The sequence below is a fragment of the Cricetulus griseus genome, assembly GCF_003668045.3.
Source record: "Cricetulus griseus strain 17A/GY chromosome 1 unlocalized genomic scaffold, alternate assembly CriGri-PICRH-1.0 chr1_1, whole genome shotgun sequence".
NCBI classification, from domain to species: domain Eukaryota; kingdom Metazoa; phylum Chordata; class Mammalia; order Rodentia; family Cricetidae; genus Cricetulus; species Cricetulus griseus.
In genome coordinates this window covers 39,587,561-39,607,905 of record NW_023276807.1, presented here as the reverse complement: position 1 = coordinate 39,607,905, position 20,345 = coordinate 39,587,561, and the positions used below count along the sequence as shown (strand labels likewise).

General features: G+C 45.1%; 1 protein-coding gene across 1 annotated transcript in view; it reads left to right on the top strand.

The window, feature by feature from the left end:
• Enpp6 (ectonucleotide pyrophosphatase/phosphodiesterase 6) overlaps positions 1 to 20,345 on the top strand; it is a 102,495-nt gene that overhangs the window by 70,418 nt on the left and 11,732 nt on the right. Inside the window, exons 4-6 of the mRNA XM_027391077.2 lie at positions 6,510 to 6,651; positions 7,074 to 7,253; positions 10,215 to 10,352. Coding sequence (XP_027246878.1) covers positions 6,510 to 6,651; positions 7,074 to 7,253; positions 10,215 to 10,352 — 460 coding nt within the window. The remainder of the gene's footprint in view (positions 1 to 6,509; positions 6,652 to 7,073; positions 7,254 to 10,214; positions 10,353 to 20,345) is intronic.

The following is a 20,345-nucleotide window of genomic DNA, read 5'->3' as shown; positions in this document are numbered from 1 at the left end:
TCTTAGCCAGATTAGAACAATCTAGAGCACTCAAGATCACTCTGCATGTAGGAGCTTGTGCATGAACTTGTTCATATGGCACAGAATCTGATTCTTGTGGTAGGGGTGTTTAGGCAAAGCTGTGGAGTGATTTAGCTTTCCATCAGATAACTCTGCCTGGCCCAACAAGTCCAGACTCTGGGATTCTTTTGGTTTTCTCTATCTCAAATTCCTCATTCTAATTTGAGGAGTATTTGGAAATTTCCACACACAAGTGTTCACACACACACACACACACACACACACACACACTGCTTTTGAGTCTGTATTGTTCACATGGGGACAAATATGACAGAACTTAAGAGAAATCATTAAGACCTTGACTGTACATTCTTACCCATGGACATTTCTTACCCAGGAGTCCAGGCAGATCAAGAGGTTTTGCATGTCCAGACAGGAAGGAATAAGCCAGCACTTGTGTTTGATTTGGACATTGCCTTGCATTGCCATGTCTCTGTAAGATGCTACCTTAGAATTTAGATGACATTTTTGCATAGAAACAGAAAGAGATGAAAGGAAAGATGTCATTTTAGAATCAATACATTGGGATCAAGAGCTTTATTTACATGAACCTATTTTGCTCTTTATCCACCATGCTACATAGGTGTTCTCCCCACCTGTCCTTGTTTGGTTTTCTGTTGCTATAATAAACCCCAGGACTACAAGCAACTTGCAGAGGAAAGGGTTTGTTTTATTCTACAGTTATCATCCATCATCATAAGAGGTCTAGGCAGGAACTCAAATAGCATCCTGGATGCAGGAACTGAAGCAGAGACCACAGAGGAACATTACTTACTGGCATGTTTTTCACTTGCTCAGCTACCTTTCTTGTATAGCCCAAGCCCACATACTAGGGATGGTACCATCTATAGCGGCTGGGGCTTTCCAATATCAATTAGCAATCAAGAAAATGGCTTATAGACGTGACTATAGGCCAATCTGATCTCTTCAAATCAGGTTCCCTTCTTACAGATATGTCTCCATCTGTGTCAAGTTGACAGGTTTTAATTATGACACCATCATACAAAAACATCACTGACTCTTGAAGGTTAACTCCTGTCTCTTGATCTCACAAGCTCTTAGGATAGACAGTCAGCACCCACCTCTTTTGATGGAGGACTAGGTAGAACAGGCTTCCAGAGCCTCCCCTATATGTGAAGTGACTGAAAAAAAAAAAGGCTCCTTAATCCTATAACCCTGTCCATGCTCCCATCTCCAAGGTGCCTTGGCTGAAGAACCAGTGAGGTAGAGGAAGTTGAAAAGCATCCTCTCTGAGGCCATCCTGGGGCTGGGGATTTTGCAGGTTGGAGGAGTGTGGTTCTTTGGATAAGAAAGCCCCCATAGGCTCATATATTTGGCCTCCAAGTGGATGAACTGCTTCGGGGAGGGATTAGGAGATATTACATTGTTGGTAGGAGTATGTCACTGGGTGTGGGCTTTGGGGTTTCAAAAGACACTACTCCCTGTCTTTGTTTCTCTGTCTCTGTCTGTCTGTCTGTCTGTCTGTCTGTCTGTCTCTCTCTCTCTCTCTCTCTCTCTCTCTCTCTCTCCCTCTCGCTCTAGCTCTCTCGGTCCTTCTCTCCCTCCCTCGGTTCCTCCCTCCCTCTGTCTGCTGCCTGTAGATAAGATGGAAACTCTCAGCTATTGCTCAAGTGCCATGACTGCCGTCTGCTGACATGTTTCCTGCCATGATGATCATAGACTCAGCCTCTGAAACTGTAAGCAAGCCCCGAAGTAAATACTGTTATAAGCTGCCTTGACCATGGTGTCTTTTCATAGCAATATTACCATAACTAAGTGAAGGGTTCCTGTTGAAATGGAGAAGTGTTCCAGACACACTGTGGCCTATGGGCTGAAGATGGATGCCCCAACATTATAGAGGAACTTTGGGTGACTGTCCAGGTAGCGAGATGTCCCATCAATTCTAGAGTTCATATATTATCCTTCTGTGGTCTTTGATAGAGTTGAAGACAGATAGTTATGGTTATAGTTTTCTTCAGTTATTATAAAAGATAAGTTATCCTTCTTTTTATTTAGACAGAAAAGAGGAGATGATGGGGGAAGTGCTTCTGTGTGTTTATCTTACTGGGTGATAAATAAAATACTGTTTGGCCAATGAGGCAGCAAGTTAGGCAGGATTAGGAGTCAAAGAGAATTCTGGGAAATGTAGTAGAGAAGTGGTGATCCAGGCTGGAAATGACATAGCAAGGAGACTCGTATTTAAGCAAGGAGAAACAGGAAGTGTCTCCTTTCCCCTTCGCCTCCTCGAGTGGCCAGATGTGAGCCACCAGCAAGAGAGGTTGCCAGTGGAAGGCATCCTCTATAAGATAAGTCTTATAAAATATATAGATTTATGATAATTAAGACTGAGCTAACAGATGAGAAATCCTAGTCATTGGCCAAGCAGCTTTGTACCTAATATGTCTCTGTATTATTTTATCTATCCACGCAGCAGGCAGAACTCAGGTGGCTGGAAGAGACTGCCCACGTGGAAGTAGGGCTCGGACAGCTTTGGCAGAAAGATTTATAGTAACAACTAAGAAAGAAGGAATACAGCTTTGTGTATTCAGCGGCATCTGGCCCCGCTCACTGGTGCTTTTTGAGCTCTGTCATCATACGGATACAGCAGACAGTGCCCCTGCACACCATGCCACGCCCCCCCACATCCAAAATGCAAAGCAGTTCATGGTCCATGTCACTTGATTTGTCTTTTTGGAAATTCTGTTTGCAGGTGGTTCATGGTTCGGTGAGAAAAAAAAGTATCTGGTGTTAAAGACTAGATAGACTTAAAGAATAGTTTGTGGAGGAAGAGAAGAGAGACCAACATGGTACCAAGCAGATTGCTCATGCAACCTGGTCAAGGAAGCTGGAGAATCCAAGCCTGGTAGTGCAAGCCCATAATCCCAGCTATGCTGAGACAGAAGGCTCACAGGTACAAGTCCTGTCTGGACCACAGAGTGAGCTCAAAGCCTATCTGGAAAACCTAGTGAGACCCTGTCCCAAAATAAAAAGTAAGGTTTTGGAAGTCGATTAGTGATTAAGTACTTGCCAATCATCCTGAATGAGGTCCGAGGTCAATGCTGAGAACTGGAAAGAACAACAACACACAAACAAATAGCACAGAAAAGCAAAGAAAGAAGCCACTGGGTGGCACCAACAGTGGACACAAGCTAACGATATTGTGGAATTCAGAACCATTGGATACAGCTCCAGAGGATCTTCTGTGGCAATCCTGAATCTCAGAACCCCAGTCACAGTTGTTGTTAACAAAGGAATAGATGAACGACAAGAGAATTCCTGCCACCTGGGAAAGGAAGCCAGGTCAAGTGTCTTGGCTGGGTCCCTGCTTGGTCTCTCTGTCTCTCTGTCTCTCTGTCTCTCTGTCTCTGTCTCTCTGTCTCTGTCTCTCTCTGTCTCTCTGTCTCTGTGTCTCTGTCTCTGTCTCTCTCTCTCTCTCTCTCTCTCTCTCTCTCTCTCTCTCTCCCTCTCTCTCTCTCGACTAAGAATGGAGAAGCTTGCTGCTGCTGCTGCTGCTGCTGCTCAGTAGGGATTAAATTCTCCTCCCTGCTAAACCTGTACACTCTCAGGCAAAGTGATGAAGGCACAACCAAAAGGAAGCATTTCTTGTCCCTCCCTCCCTCCCTCCCTCCCTCCTCCCTCGTCCTCCCTCCCTCACTCCCTCCCAGTCTCCCTCCCTTCCTTTCTTTCTTTTTCCTGTGTCCACTCAGCTCATTTAGCATCCAAATGGCAGTGCGTTAGTTACTTTTCTGTTATGTAATAAACACCATGGCCAAGGCAACTTACAGAAGAAAGTGTTTATTTGGGCTTATGGGTCCATACAGTTAGAGTCCATAATGGCAGACCCAGTATGGCAGCAGGCAGCAGGCAGCAGGCTTGGTGGCTGAAGTAGAAAGCTGAGGGCCAAGAGTGCACATTTCAACCATTGACATGAAGCAGAGAGAGAGAGAGAGAGAGAGAGTAGACTGAAAATGGGTGACACACTTCCTCCACCCACCACCTAAACCTCCCTAGACAGCGCCATCAGCTGGGAACATGGGTTCAAATGCATGAGACTACAGGGGACATTTCTCATTCAAATCACTGCAGGTGGGTTTCCCAGACAAGGAAACTGGACTGTAGAGACAGTTTTGCCATTCATCTGAGACATCTTCTTTATTGAGAAGCCAGGATATGAAACCATATTTGTGCTCCTGTCAAAAGCTAGTTTTCGCAATTAAACCTGCCATGTAGTACTACTCCATTATTTATGAGAATTCTGCCAAGGTTCAAATCGATTTACTACTACAGGGGTGGGAATAACAAGGTGGTAGAAGGAGAATATGAGAAACACATAGCTAAGAACAAAGGAAGCTGGAGAGAGATAAGATGTGGGTTTTGACATATGCAGAAATGCCAGTAACATTGAGAATAATCAAACTACAATTTCAGGGTTGTTTTCCCCATCAGAAAATTCAGATTTTATTTGGTCAGTTTTCTGGCAGCTAATCGCTACGTTTGCAAACTCTGAAAGATAGCCATGAATGAAGTCTGGTGACTTTTAAGCAAGCATATTGGACAGTGTTCCAAGATGATGCTGAAGGCACACACTATCATTTCAGGGCCCTTCTTTCAAAACATTAAATCATCTTTCTTAACAGTCAATAGCTAACCATACCTTTAAATTGCTTCCATTTCCCTCTGCCCAGTTCTTCTCTCTTCCCAACCTACTTCAGTAAGAAAAATGCATATGACATTATGAACTTTTTATATTGCAAAGCAATCTAGACAGAATTATAAGGTGATAGAAGACTTGGGTGTACCTGAAACCCTAGGGCTGGAGCCCCCTGCAGCTTTCTGGGAACTGGATTTGATGGCCACATGTCCTTCTGGCAAGGTTCCTGAACCCCAAAGCTGTAAATGGCCAATAACAGACATGCAGGCATTTCCATCCAACTTGCCTCACCCAACCCCATAACAAATGAGCTGACCTGTGATATAGACCAGACCCACATCGGAAACAGCTGGCTACCAAGAATTTATCTGCTAAACGCCAAACAGGCAAGAACTGTCAGCCCCGAGGGACTTCAGTCCCTAATGAATCAATGAAACCTTAACACAGAAACCTATCACGTGTGCATTCCCTGTAACACAAGCATCCCAAATCAAGTGTTCCTGGCATCTAAGCTTGGCAGCTTCCTGATACAATGCCATCAGGTAAATTGTGACACTGTCCAGCTTTCTGACCACATGGAGGTTTTCAGATGTGATAAACAGCCTTGGAGAAAGCAGCCTACGCAACAGTGCGCTACAGTGCTGCAGTACAGCGGGTATTAAAATGAAGAGAGCTGGGTGTATTTCATTAAACTCCAATGCCACAGTAAACCTCACATTGTTAAGTCACCAATGTGTTAAGTGGGATTTTCCACCGCATCTAGGGCCCATGCTGGAAGTGTGGACACCTAAACAGATGATGCAGTGCACGAAACAGCACATCTGGAATGCCTAAGAGGCCAGTACATAAAGCAGATAAATGCAGGGGCTTATCTCCAGGACAGGTTTTATGGAAGCTGCCATTGTGTTCAGATGTAGTGTTGCAGGAAGAGCCCAGAGCCCTCCCAGTCATGGACTGTCAGAGAGTTTCGGCATATGGATGGAAATCATACTGCCTAGGACTGACTTCTCCCCCACCCCCCTACACACTCACCGGGCCCTAGAGGGACCTTTTGTGCCTGACCATGTATAGATGCCCAGGAGGTTTGAATGAGTCATTCTCACACCAGGAAGTCAGAATAATGATCATACCACTTGTGAGAAAGAAATCTAAATACTAACATAACCCAATCCATACTGTGGAGGAGGGTAGTAATGGGGCTTACTAATGAAGGGTCAATTTGTTTTGTTCTAAAATGAGAAAAGAATATCTGATGAATGATGTCACTTTACTTGAAACCAGTGTTTCCTCAGAGCTGTTAATGAGGTGCACTCCCAGAGAGCTCAGAAGAAAATAATCGGCATCACTAAAGGGTATGGGGCCAGAAAGAAGGGGTGCCAAACAAAGAATTTTCCGGAATCTCTTTCCTAGTTTTCAAGATGGAGTGGATGTGGATGGACTTTCAAAGGCCCGGTTTACATTTCCAAGTTCCAGCTGAGTCTCAGAAATCTGCCAGGGAGTGGGAAACTTCTAGAACCCTCTGAAGTCTACTTCTTCATGTGTAATGCTCTTTTGTGAGAACACTTGTACCTATTGGTCTGGAAACAACGTTAACCCATAGACACAGAGCACCTAGATGACAATGATGGTGTCTCCTCCTAGTATCACCTTGTTTATGTGGACATGTGGGTTTTGACTGGCCTCCTGGGAAGGTCTGCCTGGGGCTTCTCACACCTTTACAGAGGGGTCGGTGGGTCATAAGGGAGCAAGCTGCCAGAGGTCTCCTTCAACTGTGGCTGTCTCACTCTGTTCCCTCCAGGAGTGGCCGAGCTGACCTAGCAGCCATATACCATGAGCGTATTGATGTGGAAGGCCACCACTATGGCCCCTCGTCACCCCAGCGAAAAGATGCCCTCAAAGCTGTGGACACTGTACTGAAGTATATGATCCAGTGGATCCAGGTGACCCAAAGCAAGGGCAGCTGATCTGGCATTTTCTCCAGTCATTTCTTGTCATCTCCATGACTGCTACTCCTTCATACTTCCTCCAAAAATTTGTTTACTAGGCCAGTGTGAGGCTCTCTTTTCTTCACAAAGTACTTTTTAGGGTGCCAAGAGACTTCTTTTTCCATGGATAGCCAGTGGGATTTAACTCATCTAATATGTATTATTGCCTCGCTTGACTAGAGAGCTGGGCTGCTTCTTAGTACTATTAGTAAGTTTATTGACCAGCTTACCCTGGACATGGGGGTTAAAGGTGGGTTCAACTTTAGTGGTCTCCATTCTCCTCTAATCAATAGCTTAAAAGCACCTCTTTACAAGAATGTTTGCATGAAAGGACATTTATCCAGTCAATGTGGTGACTTCTTGTGCCCACCCCACAGGAACGAGGCCTGCAGGATGACCTAAATGTCATCATTTTCTCAGACCATGGGATGACAGACATCTTCTGGATGGATAAAGTGATTGAGTTGAGCAAGTACATCAGCCTGGATGACCTGCAGCAAGTGAAGGACCGAGGGCCTGTTGTGAGCCTGTGGCCAGTCCCTGGAAAACACTCTGAGGCAAGACACACCATGATGGAGGGGAGGTGACAGGAGCCCATTGGCCCCTAGTTTGTGCTTTGTCTTCTTCCTAGAGTTTTCTTAACGAATGATGTAACAGGGTTAGGTGCACAGATTTTGGGATCAGGTGACTGAGTTTGCCATTCATTGACCAAGTGACCTTTATGAAGGTCATTCATTTTCTATTCATGTTTTACTCTGTAATGGTATCTACCTCCACTGAATTTAATAAAAATTAAATGAGACAAAGGATGCTCTATACTTTGCAAATGCCTGGCACATGTCAACATGCCCTTATTAAGGCTATTTTATTAGTGGACAAACTACTGAGGGGGTGCCAGAGTCAGACTCTTCAGAATGAAGCTGCCGCTCTGATCTGCATCTGATTCCTTTTCACCAGGGGGCTGGGGATATAAAGTTGACAAAAGAAGACAGCATAGGCCACGTGTGTGCAGTGGTCAGCCCCTGACTTCCCGGCCACACCTCTTAGGTTCTGATCCCAGCTCTGTTATCAACTGTGTGCAAGGCAATGACATGTCTAGCCCCTCTGCCTTCTACACATGAGAATGGCAGTGAGTGCTGTCCTAAAATCCACGGGAGTACGCAGAAGCAGGCTGAGATCACGGTAAAGACTATGCACGTGCCACTCAGGAAGACCACCACCAAAGAGAAGGTTCCTAGGAGGGTGTGGTCAAGTTTCCATAGGGTGCAGATGAGGAACAAAATTCCCTTTCAGGAGCTCAGTACCTACACAGGCATGGTCACAGGTATGCAGGATTACTCCCTACAAATACCCTATGTTCACACTCTCAAAAAGCAATATTTAGGAATGGCATTGGGTGGTAAGAAGGAGAAATGGGTGACACTTTTGGCTAACAACTTAGTGCTCATGTTGCTTCATCACCTCCCAGTGCATGGATGCAGCATTTGTCCACTCCCAGCGGAGCTGACATGGGCCAGGAAGCATCTATGTTTCTTAGGGAAGGGAACAATACCAGCCGCAGGGGAGCCAGGAGGAGCCTGGGAGCTGCTGCCTTCATTCAGCCTCATGGCAACAGAACAGTTGCCTATGAACAGTCGTCATTAGCCAAAGGGTCCTGGTGGAAGCCAAAGTCTAGTCCTTTGGCCCACAGGCAGCCCCACCACCACCTTGCTTGCCTTCATTTGAGGTCTCTTGTCAACAATACCACTGCTGTCAGTCTTTCCACATTCACCAGGGAAATGTACCCTTTTTGTTTTCTTGAGCTCCATAGCTAGGAAATGAAGTTTACACAGCGTCCCAGCAACTCCCTAAATATGAAAACGGAAAGAATATGTTAGACGTTGGCAGGTTCTTGGGAAGCAACTCTGTCTTCCTGGCAAGGAAGATCATCTTTGTCTCCAATTTGGCACTTAGGCATGTGACACCTCCAGAATGCTTGGGCATCAACACTCAGGAGCTGGGAAGAGCATCTTCCAGCAGGATGCGCATCCCAAGCCTTGCCAGCAGCCAATAGCAGTTGGTAATGGTTCAAAAGTGGGGGCCATGTTTGGTGACAGTTGTGTCATGTGATGGATGCAGCAGTCTGCAAGACCTGATGTATGTCAGAAGATTTTTCACTTATTCAAAATAATTCTGCATTCTGCATACATCATTTTTAATCAAATAGTGGAGATTAATTCATGGAGCTATGAACACCTTTCTATTCAGCAGCCCAAAGACTATTTTTATGACTAAGGAAAACATATGTGATTTGGCTAACAGCCAGCAAACTAGCATCAGCAGGTTGATTTTAATTTTAGCCACAAATATGTGAGCTTCTGCTAAACATTGGAAGTGTATATAGACTTTACATCTTCATTATGGAATTGGCAATATGGTTAATAAACAATTACTATTGGAATATAAAAATAAATTAACAAAAAAGAGAAAAAAACAATTTCTAGTCCTTTTAAGAATCATGTATGGGTAGGACATAATCTCAGTGTCAAGTTAAAGAGCACATACGTTTTCTCTGATTTTGGTGATAGTTAATGTCAGCCAGGCCACTTTCACAATTGCTACTCAATTTTAGTGCATAGAATTTTGACAAATAAGTTTAGTAATGTATTCACCAGCCACTGAATATTTACAAAAGAATATATAAATATACACAATAAAATAAAATACGTTATCTTTTACTGTGTAAGCAGTATAGAATAATGTTGCAGTGGTCACCTCAAATTTGATAGAAGCAGAATGTTGGCATGACCTATGACATTTTCTGAAAGTCCTTTCCAGACCCATGAGCTTTCTACCCTCTCAGAAAAACCACTAAAAAGTAGCCATTTATCATATGGTTGTGTGGTTACTTGAGTTTTATATGATATGAATCTCTGTGGTGTTTTCTACCATTTACATTAAATTTGCTCTGTTTGAGATCCTTGAGTCTTCTACATGTCTTTGCAGATGTGATGTGTCTGTCTTTACTATGCTTTACAGTGTCTTGCCCCAGAACTGCAACAGGATTTCTTTATCTCCACCCCATTATCTCTTTGCTCTGCCTCTTCTGCTATGTGTCCAGGCTACTCTCTGAATACATCTAAAGGTGCACACACAGAGCTTTTCATCATGTTCCTAGGGGTCCATCTCTTATGTCAGAGAGCATATGGATCTTTAGCCTAGGTAAAGCCAGCTTGATTTACAAGCTATACAAAAGTCTCTCATTGCACACACCTTTAATCCCAGCACTGGGGTGGCAGAGACAGGCTGAGCTCTGTGAGTTCAAGGCCAGCCTGATCTACATCGTGAGTTCCAAGCCAGTTAGAGCTACATAGTAAGCCTATCTCAAAATAAAACAAAAACAAAAAAGAAGTGTCTTATTTTAATGTAGCTAAACTCTGTCTCTCTCCCTCCCCCTACCCTCCATGTATGTGTGCAATCTCCTATCTCACAGATCTAACATGAGTGTTCAAACAGCTCATTTTTGGCTTTCTTTGCAGATATATCACAAACTCAGCACAGTGGAACACATGACTGTGTATGAGAAAGAAGCGATACCCAGCAGGTTCCATTACAAGAAAGGGAAATTTGTCTCTCCTTTGACTTTGGTGGCCGATGAAGGGTGGTTCATAACAGAGGTAATTATAAAATCTATGACATTCCCCTCATTGTTCAAACTCTATTCACAGCCCACAGGTAAGTAACAATTACTGAGATCTTTTCTCTAGGAGTCCTTTGTCACAGTGCTTCCTTGTTTAGCAAATCAAAAGACTGGACCGGATGTCTAGGTGAACACAAGCTTCAAGCAGGAACCCAGAGTCGAGATTTAGACTTTGTGGCTCCAGATACTCTGTTTTGTAATAAATTGGCCTTAACTCGATTACTCAAGCTTCCACACAACCTGTTAGCTTAAAGCAGAACAATTACTGTGATCTGAAGCCATTGCTCTAGGGCAGCGGAAAGCCAGGCGAGCCCTGTGTTGCTTTCACCAGGAGAGAAATGTTTAGAAAACAGAACTGCATGGACCCAGGCCCCCCAAATTACCAGCTGGCTTTTTTTTTTTTTTACAGCCAAGATTTTCTTTCACTTTTGGCTGGAGCCCTAATTTGCCTCAGGCCTGCCTGACTTCCTCCTCCTTGTCCTCCTGGGCTGTAGGCTCAGGAGAATTCATGTATGACCCTTATGAATGGCCTACCTTCCAGATGAATCTATGACCACACTGAGAATACAATTCCTTCCGGAAGAGAGCATTCCTTTGACATGAGTTCGGGAATGGGCTGTGCTTGGATCAGACTGCATGGTGAAAGGAGTAGTAAGTGGCTGAAGTCAGTGATGTCTAGGACACAAGACCAATAGATAACTAGAGGCCACAGGCTCCTCATCAATGGATGTAGGCATTTGGCAAGTGAGGGGATGGCAAACCAGCAGGGCATGAAATCATAGGACTCTGTAACTGAAAGACCCCCGAAGAGGTACTTTCGTAGAGGGAGACCCACACCCAGGAATCAGCGAGGCCACGAACTTGGATGCAAAAACAAGAGGCTTTATTGGAGATGCGGGTACCCGGGGCGACTTAGCTTCTGTGTGGCTAAGCGCGCCGAGCCAAGGGAAAGGGGTCCTTATATAGGGAAAAAGGCGCAAGCTAGGAGCAGGGATTCTATTGGATAATTCTAATGAGGCATTGTACAGAGCTATTCCCATTGGTCAATGTATATGAGGCGCTATACAGGGTTATTCAAATGAGGCAAAGTACAGAGTTATTCAAATGAGGTGAAACACAGAGTCTTTCAAATGAGGCGAAATACAGAATCATTTCTATTGGATGGTTCAAATGAGACACAGAGCCATTCCAGATCAGCATATTCTCAAGGTCTGGTGTCTGGTACAACAGACTCAATTCCCCCTCCCTCCGCGTCCAGATGGCTGACCTTGGGGGCGGAGACCTTGGGACGGAGTGTTTCTCATCGGGCGGGGCTCAGGGGCAGGGCTCCAGGCCGGCTCCTTGGTGTTCGTTCTCGTGCCGGCCCACCTGGTGCTCGCCCTCGTGCCGGCCCACCTGGTGCTCGCCCTCGTGCCGGCCCACCTGGTGCTCGTTGCTCGGCCCCAGCCTACCTGGTGCTCGTTCTCGGGCCTGCCCATCTGGTGCTCGTTGCTCGGCCCCAGCCCCGAGGCGCGGTGCCAGGCGGGGCGGGCCGGGGGCGCGAGCCCTGCCGGGGTGAAGGCTTGGGAGGCCCCGGCAGCTTCGGGGCAGGGGGCTCAGGGGCATTTCGAGCGGGTCTTTCAGTAACATGAACTCCAGTTACTGAGCAAGACTGAGTCATTCCTGTGTATTCATAGAGAGAAATGTTAAGTCACCATGAACTGAAAGCAAGGTAGATCTGCTTGAAACCACTGGCAACAGAAGGCAGAGGCCAGTCAGGCTCTACTTAGACTGAATCCATCCTCCTGTGTCATGTTGTTTACAGGGTCTCTAAGATGGAAACAGAGAGAGATGACAAGCTCTAGGCCCACCTGGTCTCCATAGGAAATCTTTATAAAAAATAACTAGAGACAAAAAGGGTTTTCAGAGAATGCTTCCAAGACCACCACTTCCAGGAACTAAAATGTGACTCTAGTTTATCATCCTGTTTGGAGTGCACATGCACTGAGAGCGAATATTTTGAACTATGACCTTGCCATGTATCATCATTCCGGCCCCACCTCCCTCCATCACACAAAAAGCAATACAAAATGATAATGAAAATACAATCAGTTTTATCCATGCCACATATGGGGTCTGTAATATACAAAAACAAACATTTCTCAGCCCTTTGTGGTGCACAGTCAACCTTGTAAGAGGCCCACTGACATCAATCAGTCCATCAAGAAAGACCTCCAGAGTCACAGCAAAGAACCTACTTGCTTTGTTTGATTTTGTTTTGAAACATCTTTCATTTTCTAAAAGTCTCCTGAAGTTGTTCCGAAGCCCTGGAGGTCAATCTATTGTGAGGATTAATCCATAGTAGGGCACCACACTGTGTTAGCATGACCGTGTGCATCTCTCATTGGCTTTCTTATGTTTAGTTCAAGTGCTGAAGGGCCGAGAGGTTACAGCATGGAAGGTAGGGAGACTGAGGCTCTCAGGCTTTGGAGTAATTTGGGGTGATTTGGTAGAAGCAACTAGAGGGATGGCAAAACCAGAGATCACCATGGAGAGGATGGACAACTAGTGAGATGCCATCACAGTCCCAGTGGGAGATGCTTTGGGTCCCCACAGTGGTGGACAGGTACTATGATGCCATTCCAGCTAGGTGGGGGTGGGGAGACTTCCTCCATTTTGGCAGAGGTTCTTCCCATAAAGGAAATATGGTACCCTATTGTAGTACATTCAGGAAAAAGATGTCTGTCTTCTTGAGTGATGAAAACAATACCAGGAGACCTGAAGGTACTGGTTAAAATGTGTTGGGTTATAAGCCATGAGCTATTTGCCTTTCTATTTTTATTTGTGGCTTCTTGAAACAAAGTATTGCTATGTTTTCCATATAGCTTTATTGGGAGTTTACTATATAGCTCCAGCTGGACTCAAATTTACTACTCTCTTGCCTCAGCCTCCTGGGTGTTTAGATTATGGCATGTACTGCCAAGCCTGTGTCAAAGTCACAGATCACTTGAACAATGACTTCAAAAATGATTTGCCATCACATTTAACTGGAGATCAGCTCCATAGCTGCTTAATGCAGAAACTGATGAAATCAAGTCCCGATGGAGCCTAATGGAATTCTGCTTTCCTCCTCAAGATCACAAAATAGTTGCTGCATCTCCAAGCTGCACATTCATTCAAAATGCCCCAAAGCAGGAAAGAAATGATGTGACTTTTCACTGCACACCACCTACTATTGTGGGATAGGGGTATATATTTCAAAACTAGAGGTAGAAGCGGGTATGTGGGACCATGAGACTATGGAATGCATGTGGGGAAGGCCTTTCTGTAAAAAAAGGTAGGTAATTGATGAGGGAAGTGCTTCTGTGTATGTGTTTGCCTTAATGGTTGGTAAAGTACTGTTGGCCAATAGGAAAACAAGATAGGTGTGACTAGGAGTCAAGGAGGATTCTGGGAAATGTAGTAGAGATCAAGCAGGAAGTGACAGAGCAGGCAGACTCATATATAAGCAAGGACAAGAAGGAAGTCGTCCCCTCTCTCTCTTCCTCCTGCTCTCAGCTCTGGAGTCACCATGTGATCCCAGGAAGACAGGATGCTTCTGCAGGCATCTGATAAGTTAAGTCTTATAAAATATATAGATTTATGATAATTAAGACGGAGCTAGCAGATGAGAAATCCTAGTCATTGGCCAAGCAGCATTTGTACCTAACATAAGTCTCTGTGTTACTTGGGACCATAACGTGGTGGCAGGCGAAAAGCACTAATGTGGCAGCAGGGCTCAGGCAGCTTGGAGTAAAGACTTATTGTTACAGAAGGTAATTATGAAGACAGGGTCTTAAAAGAAACCCATATAACCAAGAAGTTCTTGTAGTGCGGTTTCTTTAAGGACACTGAAAATCTGCTCCTGTCTAGAAACCATTAGCAACTTCCCTTAGGTCTCATGAACCAACTGGTTGATGTGACTAGAAAATTCCTGCCTGGGGTTAGATTTGCTTCTGAGATGTACTGCACTGCCTTATAAGGAACCACAGTCACAGCATCAAAGAGATGCAGAAGCTGGGGTTAAAAGACAGGGCCTCCAAGCAAAACATCGAAGAAGAGGGCATAGGGCATGGCACATCAGGAGACCAGTAATCCACTCTAGAAAGCCTGGGACAGCCTGAAAAAGTCTCTGCCTGTCCCAACTTTGAGTCCCACTCATCTCCGCACACTCACTCAGTGGAGTCATGCTTCCTTGAATGAAACTGGAAATTAGTATTTTATGTTATATGGTTATGTACATCATATTATATATTACTTTTGTGTGTATCACCCACACTAATTTAAGTTATTAAAAACTGAGAGTCAGCCAGTCAGCAAGGATGTCCAGGTATTTCATGATGTGGGCTTAAGAACAAAGAAAACCTCATTTAAAAAAGGGAATCCACACCATGGACAACTACACGAACAGTTTTTAAAATATATAATTAGGGCTGAGGGTGTAGCTCAGCTTGTAAACTGCTTGCCCTATCATGCAAGCCTTGGGTTCCGTCCCCAACACCACATAAACTGGCTTTTGTGGCACACACCAGCAATCCCAGCACACAGAGGTGGAAGCAGGAGGAGACCAGAAGTTCAAGGTCATCCTTGACCATATAGGAAGCTTCAGGCCTGCCTCAGATGCATGGGATCTTGTCTGGAAAGAAAGAAAGGCAGGGGAGGAAGAAAGGGAAGGAGGGAAGGAGGAAGGAAGGGAAAAAAAGAAAAACTTCAAGAGGGAGACTTGAGGTATTAAAGGTAGGTAAAACAGAACATGGTGGTACTTGCCTTTAATCCCAGCACTCCAGAGGCAGATCTCTGTGAGTTTGAAGCCAGCCTGTTCTACAGTGAGTTCCAGGACAACAAGGGCTTTGATAAGGTCTTTTGAGCTTAGCCTCTGTCCAGGAAGGGTATATACTATAGTGTAGTAGAGTCACAGTCCATGTGAGCAGATTGGACAGACTAATAAATACCTAGACTGTTGCATTGATTACTTACTCTAAGACTATTTGCTTTATAGGTTGGTAAGCAATTACCAAGGGAAGGAGGGCTATTTCAAGACTTCAGCTAACTCTTAATAGCTCTAGAAATATTTCAACCAGGGAAGGCAATGAGTGTGGTAAATCTAACTTTAGTGAGCCCCAGAATGAATAGGACATGCCAGCTCACCCAGCCCCCAGCCAGCTTTCAAGAGCCAATTTCTGTGACTTGTCTTGGAAAGTGTCTACTGAGCTGAAAAAAAGCAAGCTGGGGCAAGAGCCTTGAAAGGGACTATGAAGCATGTTGCTTTATGCTCATCATTCCTGTCCCTATGTCAGTTAAACAAGTGGGAAAGCACAGGCCCAGGCATCTACAGGAGGCCAATATTTGTCTATAGAGGAAAGACTTGCTTTGAAAACTACTAAAGGGTATGACACACCAGGCTCAATTCTAAAGCCTGTGGCTAAATGGCAGTTAGGCCCAAGTCCAAAATAGTTGAGGAAATCAAGACAATCTGGGAACCATGGATTCTGAGTGGTTATGGCAGCTAGAGTGGTATTGTCCAGGCTCAACTAATTGAGCTCCAGGAAGTCAGATGTAGAACGCTAGAGCAGCTTGCTCTCCACAGTGACTGGGGTCACATACGGGAAACTGTTTTGGAGTGCACGCCTCCCCCAACTCTCCTCAAAATGATTCAACAAATGTGATCCCAGGAAAGAGAAAGAATGATCCCTGGCCCACCTAGTGCTCCTTCCCAGCACTTCACTCTACCCTGGCTCCTCTTGATCCCTGCTAACTATGCTATCTACCATTTTCGAGGTCAGGGATCAAGCTGCAGGTGGCAGGAGACTCTCCAAGGTCAAGTCAGGGCACCAAGGCTGAGTAGTTAAATCCTGCTAAGACAAAAACAGAGTGACTGTTAGGATAGCTCTTGGGAATGGCATGTGGTGAACACATACTCAAGTTTAAGACCACTGTTCCCCAGGGGCTCCTAGAAACCTGAAATGGGAAGACACCCTGCCTAACACTTTTAAAAAGCAGTGGTACAAAAGCTAAGCCAATGGGGCTATGTGGCCTTCCCTCAGATACCAAAAAAAGCCTCATTTCACACAGGTCACTGATAACAAACCAAAGCAATAATTCCATGAACCAGTGGTACTGACAGGAGCATTTGCCACCTGTTTCACAGCCCAGGTGACTCAAGGCAACTGCGTGCCTGGAAAGCCCAGTTTGAGTAACAACTCATAGACAATGCATCCATGGAGTTCTGTGGATGACCTGCAGACAGCTGCACCACTCCCCTACCTCAACAACCTCCTCTGGCCAGCAGCTATCACCTGCTTCTGTAAGCAACTGTCAAGAGGGCTTTAGTGAATCCTCCAACTCTCTGAGCTTCTTACCCATGTAAGTGGAGGTAGAGTCTTGAGTCTTACAAGCCCAATCTTCCCTCCTGGAAGAAATGCTTTGAGTTGGAGGCAATGGCTACAGAACACGTGATGAACAGGAGAAAGCACAACTCCTTCTCAACCCTAGCACAGATCCAAGACTGGCAAAGCGCCCTCAGCTCACAGGTGTTTTCATCAGTGCCTCCCCACGACTGGGACATTGTTGCTCCTCCTTCTCATTCTGAGTTAACACTGTGTAACTCTGGTTTCCCTCTCTTTGGAGGAGGGAGATACCTGTGAAAAGCATGACCTATGAAAAGATAGTACGTTAACTTTGTATTAGAGTTCTAATTCACCTTAAATAGGTTTCACATTTTATTAATATTAATTAAATTTCTATAACAACCTCCCCAACCCCCCCCACCAAGATTTTTTTGAAATAACTTAAAGAGAAAAACATTTATACTCTCAGTGGTTTTGTTAGTCTGCTTTCTGTTACTGTGACTGAATTGATCCACTAGAAAAGACAAAAAAGAATTTACTTGGCTCAGGGTTCCATGATTAATTGATCCTATGTGGGGCCAACACTTCACACCATGGTGGGAGCACATGGCAGAGGAGGCCCATCCACTTTTTTGGTCCTTGTGAAGCAAAGAGAGAAGGAAAGGGGCAAGGTCCAAACATCGCCTTCAAAGTCAATCTTCCAATGAGCCAACTTCCTCCCCCTAGAGCCCGCCTCTTAAAGGTTCTGTCAGTTGCCTATGGTACCATAGGAAGTCAAGCCCTTAACACTTCGGGCTTTTGGGGATATTCCAGATCCAAATCCAAATAATAACAGTGGTGGAAGAGGGACAATGGTAAACACATAGCAACCAGGTACTCCTCAGGCACCAGCCAACAAGAATGGAGCCCAGTTAGAGAAAGCGGACTGCCTGGATAGTTCATTGGGTCAAAGCTGATTTTATGCTTGATTATACCATCCCTGAAGCTTTGCAGCCTTTCTGGGAAGGGCTTCTCAAACTGTACGAAGAGCCACATGGAAAACACATGATCTGATCTTGAGACAGTGGTCAATAAAAACAAATCCTGTCTTCAGGAAATTATGAATTACTATTTAACGGTGCTGGATGAATGGCTTCTAGGGTTTCCATGCTCCAATAGGAGGGAGATCAAGCTCAAACACACCCTGACCTACAGAATGCAAGCATCCAAGAGTGGACTGTAAGACATGCTCAGGGTAGTCTATGCCCAGCCTGGCTTCTGAGCCACCAGCATGAACAGTGAGTGTTTCCACCACAGCTGTGACCTCTATGGAAAAAAAGACAAGCAGGCATCAACCAAGGGGAGGATACAGTGAAGTCCCACTACAGGCCCTTTGGCCAGAGACAGCATCCATTCTAGTGACATGTCCACATCTCCAGAAGTCATTCTGTGATTCAGGGCAGGACACAAAGGCCAGATGCCACACACTGCCTTCCTGTCTCCTCAGAGTTATGCTTCCCTGAGACTCAGCAATCTATCAGGAGACATGGGAGCCAACAGGTGAGAGTCAGACATTTTAATGTACTCCAGACACACAATGGTAGGTGAGTAAAATGAGCCCAGCAGAGCAAGAAGCCTTCCTGTGTGGAAACAGGAAACAATGGATCCACACTGCTCAGACTGCTTCCTCCTTTTCCCATCCTGCCTACCTCTACTCTCGCTCCCATCCTGACACCTCTGGCCACTCTTTTAGTTCACTGCAGATTAACACAAGGAGTCCTGGATGGTGGAATGTAAAGCAACAGTCCCCAGGAAGGCCTGAACAAACCTCACCTACTGACTCTGACTTGAATGTCACTTTTCCTCATTAACACCAAGGATGGTTGAAACAAAGCTCTGATCTAGAAACTGCAACTCTTACCATTTTTCCCTCTGGCACCCCAAATGCAAGTCTGGTGCATCATAGGTGCCATGGTGGTGGGCTGGGAATGGAGCACAGGCACAAATCGATGGAAGAAGTCGAATCCAAATCCAAAGCCTTCATCCATTTTTCCCAGGGTTCCATTGTATGGTGCTGTCAACTTCTAGTTCCTTTCCATTGGAAACGATCAGAATGTTGAGTAGTGTATGAAGGAACGAACACCTGGGAGCCTTCCTGTCCATTGCATCAACTCACGTGCATGGCAGGGCCTTGGTAGGTGCCATAAGTGCTGGAAAGGTCACAAGATGTGAAGATCATTGAATTCTGCACATAGTGCTAAATGCAGATCCATCAACTTGCGATGCTTTGCCTGGGTCTGGTCCAGTTTTAAAACTGAAGTCTTGACTCTCTCAAGTCCTAATGGCAGCTAACTGGGACAGCTGGTGACTTTCATGGGCTGGCACGTCCCTAGGCGAGAGTAGAAAGCCCTATGACTTTGCACTCTGGCTGTTGCTTTCTTCTGGTCTTCTCCCATATGAGGTGAGTGATATAAAAGTCCTTCACTTCTGGGAGCATCCTTAGGGTCAGACCTTGCACCAGCAGTGTCCCCCAGGTCCTGCCATGGAGGAGAAGCTGTAGGATATCTGTTCCTCTTGATTGCCGTCTCCTCATTGTAGCCCCGTCTCCTGCAACCATGCATATCTCTCTCTCTCTCTCTCTCTCTCTCTCTATATATATATATATTATATATATATATATATATATATATATATATATCACACACACACACACACACACACACACACACACACACACACACACGTTTTTTCACCTTTGGACAGATCTAAATGGTCTGGTTACTTTTCCAGCATGTCACTAGGTGGCACTGTGTGGCAGTCCACAGTAGGGGTCTGGACAGGGTCAGCTTTTCAACCAGGAGCCAGAAAACCCCAAAGCTAGAATTTCCCATTCTGTTCTGAAAGAGCTGTGTCACACCCTTTGAACTGTATAGCTCCTCATGTGTGCAGCAAGAAGAGGATGCTAGTACAGTACGAAGATGCCAAAAGCATCATTTTAAACTAAAAGTGTGTTTACAGATCACCTGGTCCACCAATTTACTTTAAAAGAATTCATCCCTCCTAACATGACCAGCTCATTATTATTATTTGTATCTGTGAAAATAGCCATTGGGGTTTTTTACCTCTCTGGGGCAACTTGCCACTTTAATAAACAGTATTGATTTATCTTTGCTTGGACAATTCTCCAATTACCTTCAGGACTGAGATTACCATTGTATTTATTTGTGCAATAAGAAATGGTAGCCTTGTAGACTGTAGTTCTTCATTCCCCTTGACTGTGGGGAACAGACATACTACAGGGTTCATCGACAGTGAGGTTTAAAGAATCAAATCGTTCCATTTAGGGCTTCCAGCCTCCCTGCCTTGAAGACAGGAAGTGGGAAAAGCAACAAAATAAGTTAGCTGATGAAGCTAAATTGGAATGTGTTGTGAGCCTCACTACAGCCAGCTAAAACACACACACACAAAGGCAGCATGAAAAGCTAGCAATGCAGTAAAAGTATGTCCATGAAAAAAATACAAGCTACAGCTGCGGAGGTGGGGGGCAGGGGGAGAGACACGATGGAAAGCCAGGAAACAGAGAGTCAATGAAAACGCACCCTTTAGAAAGCAGACAAGCTCAGGAG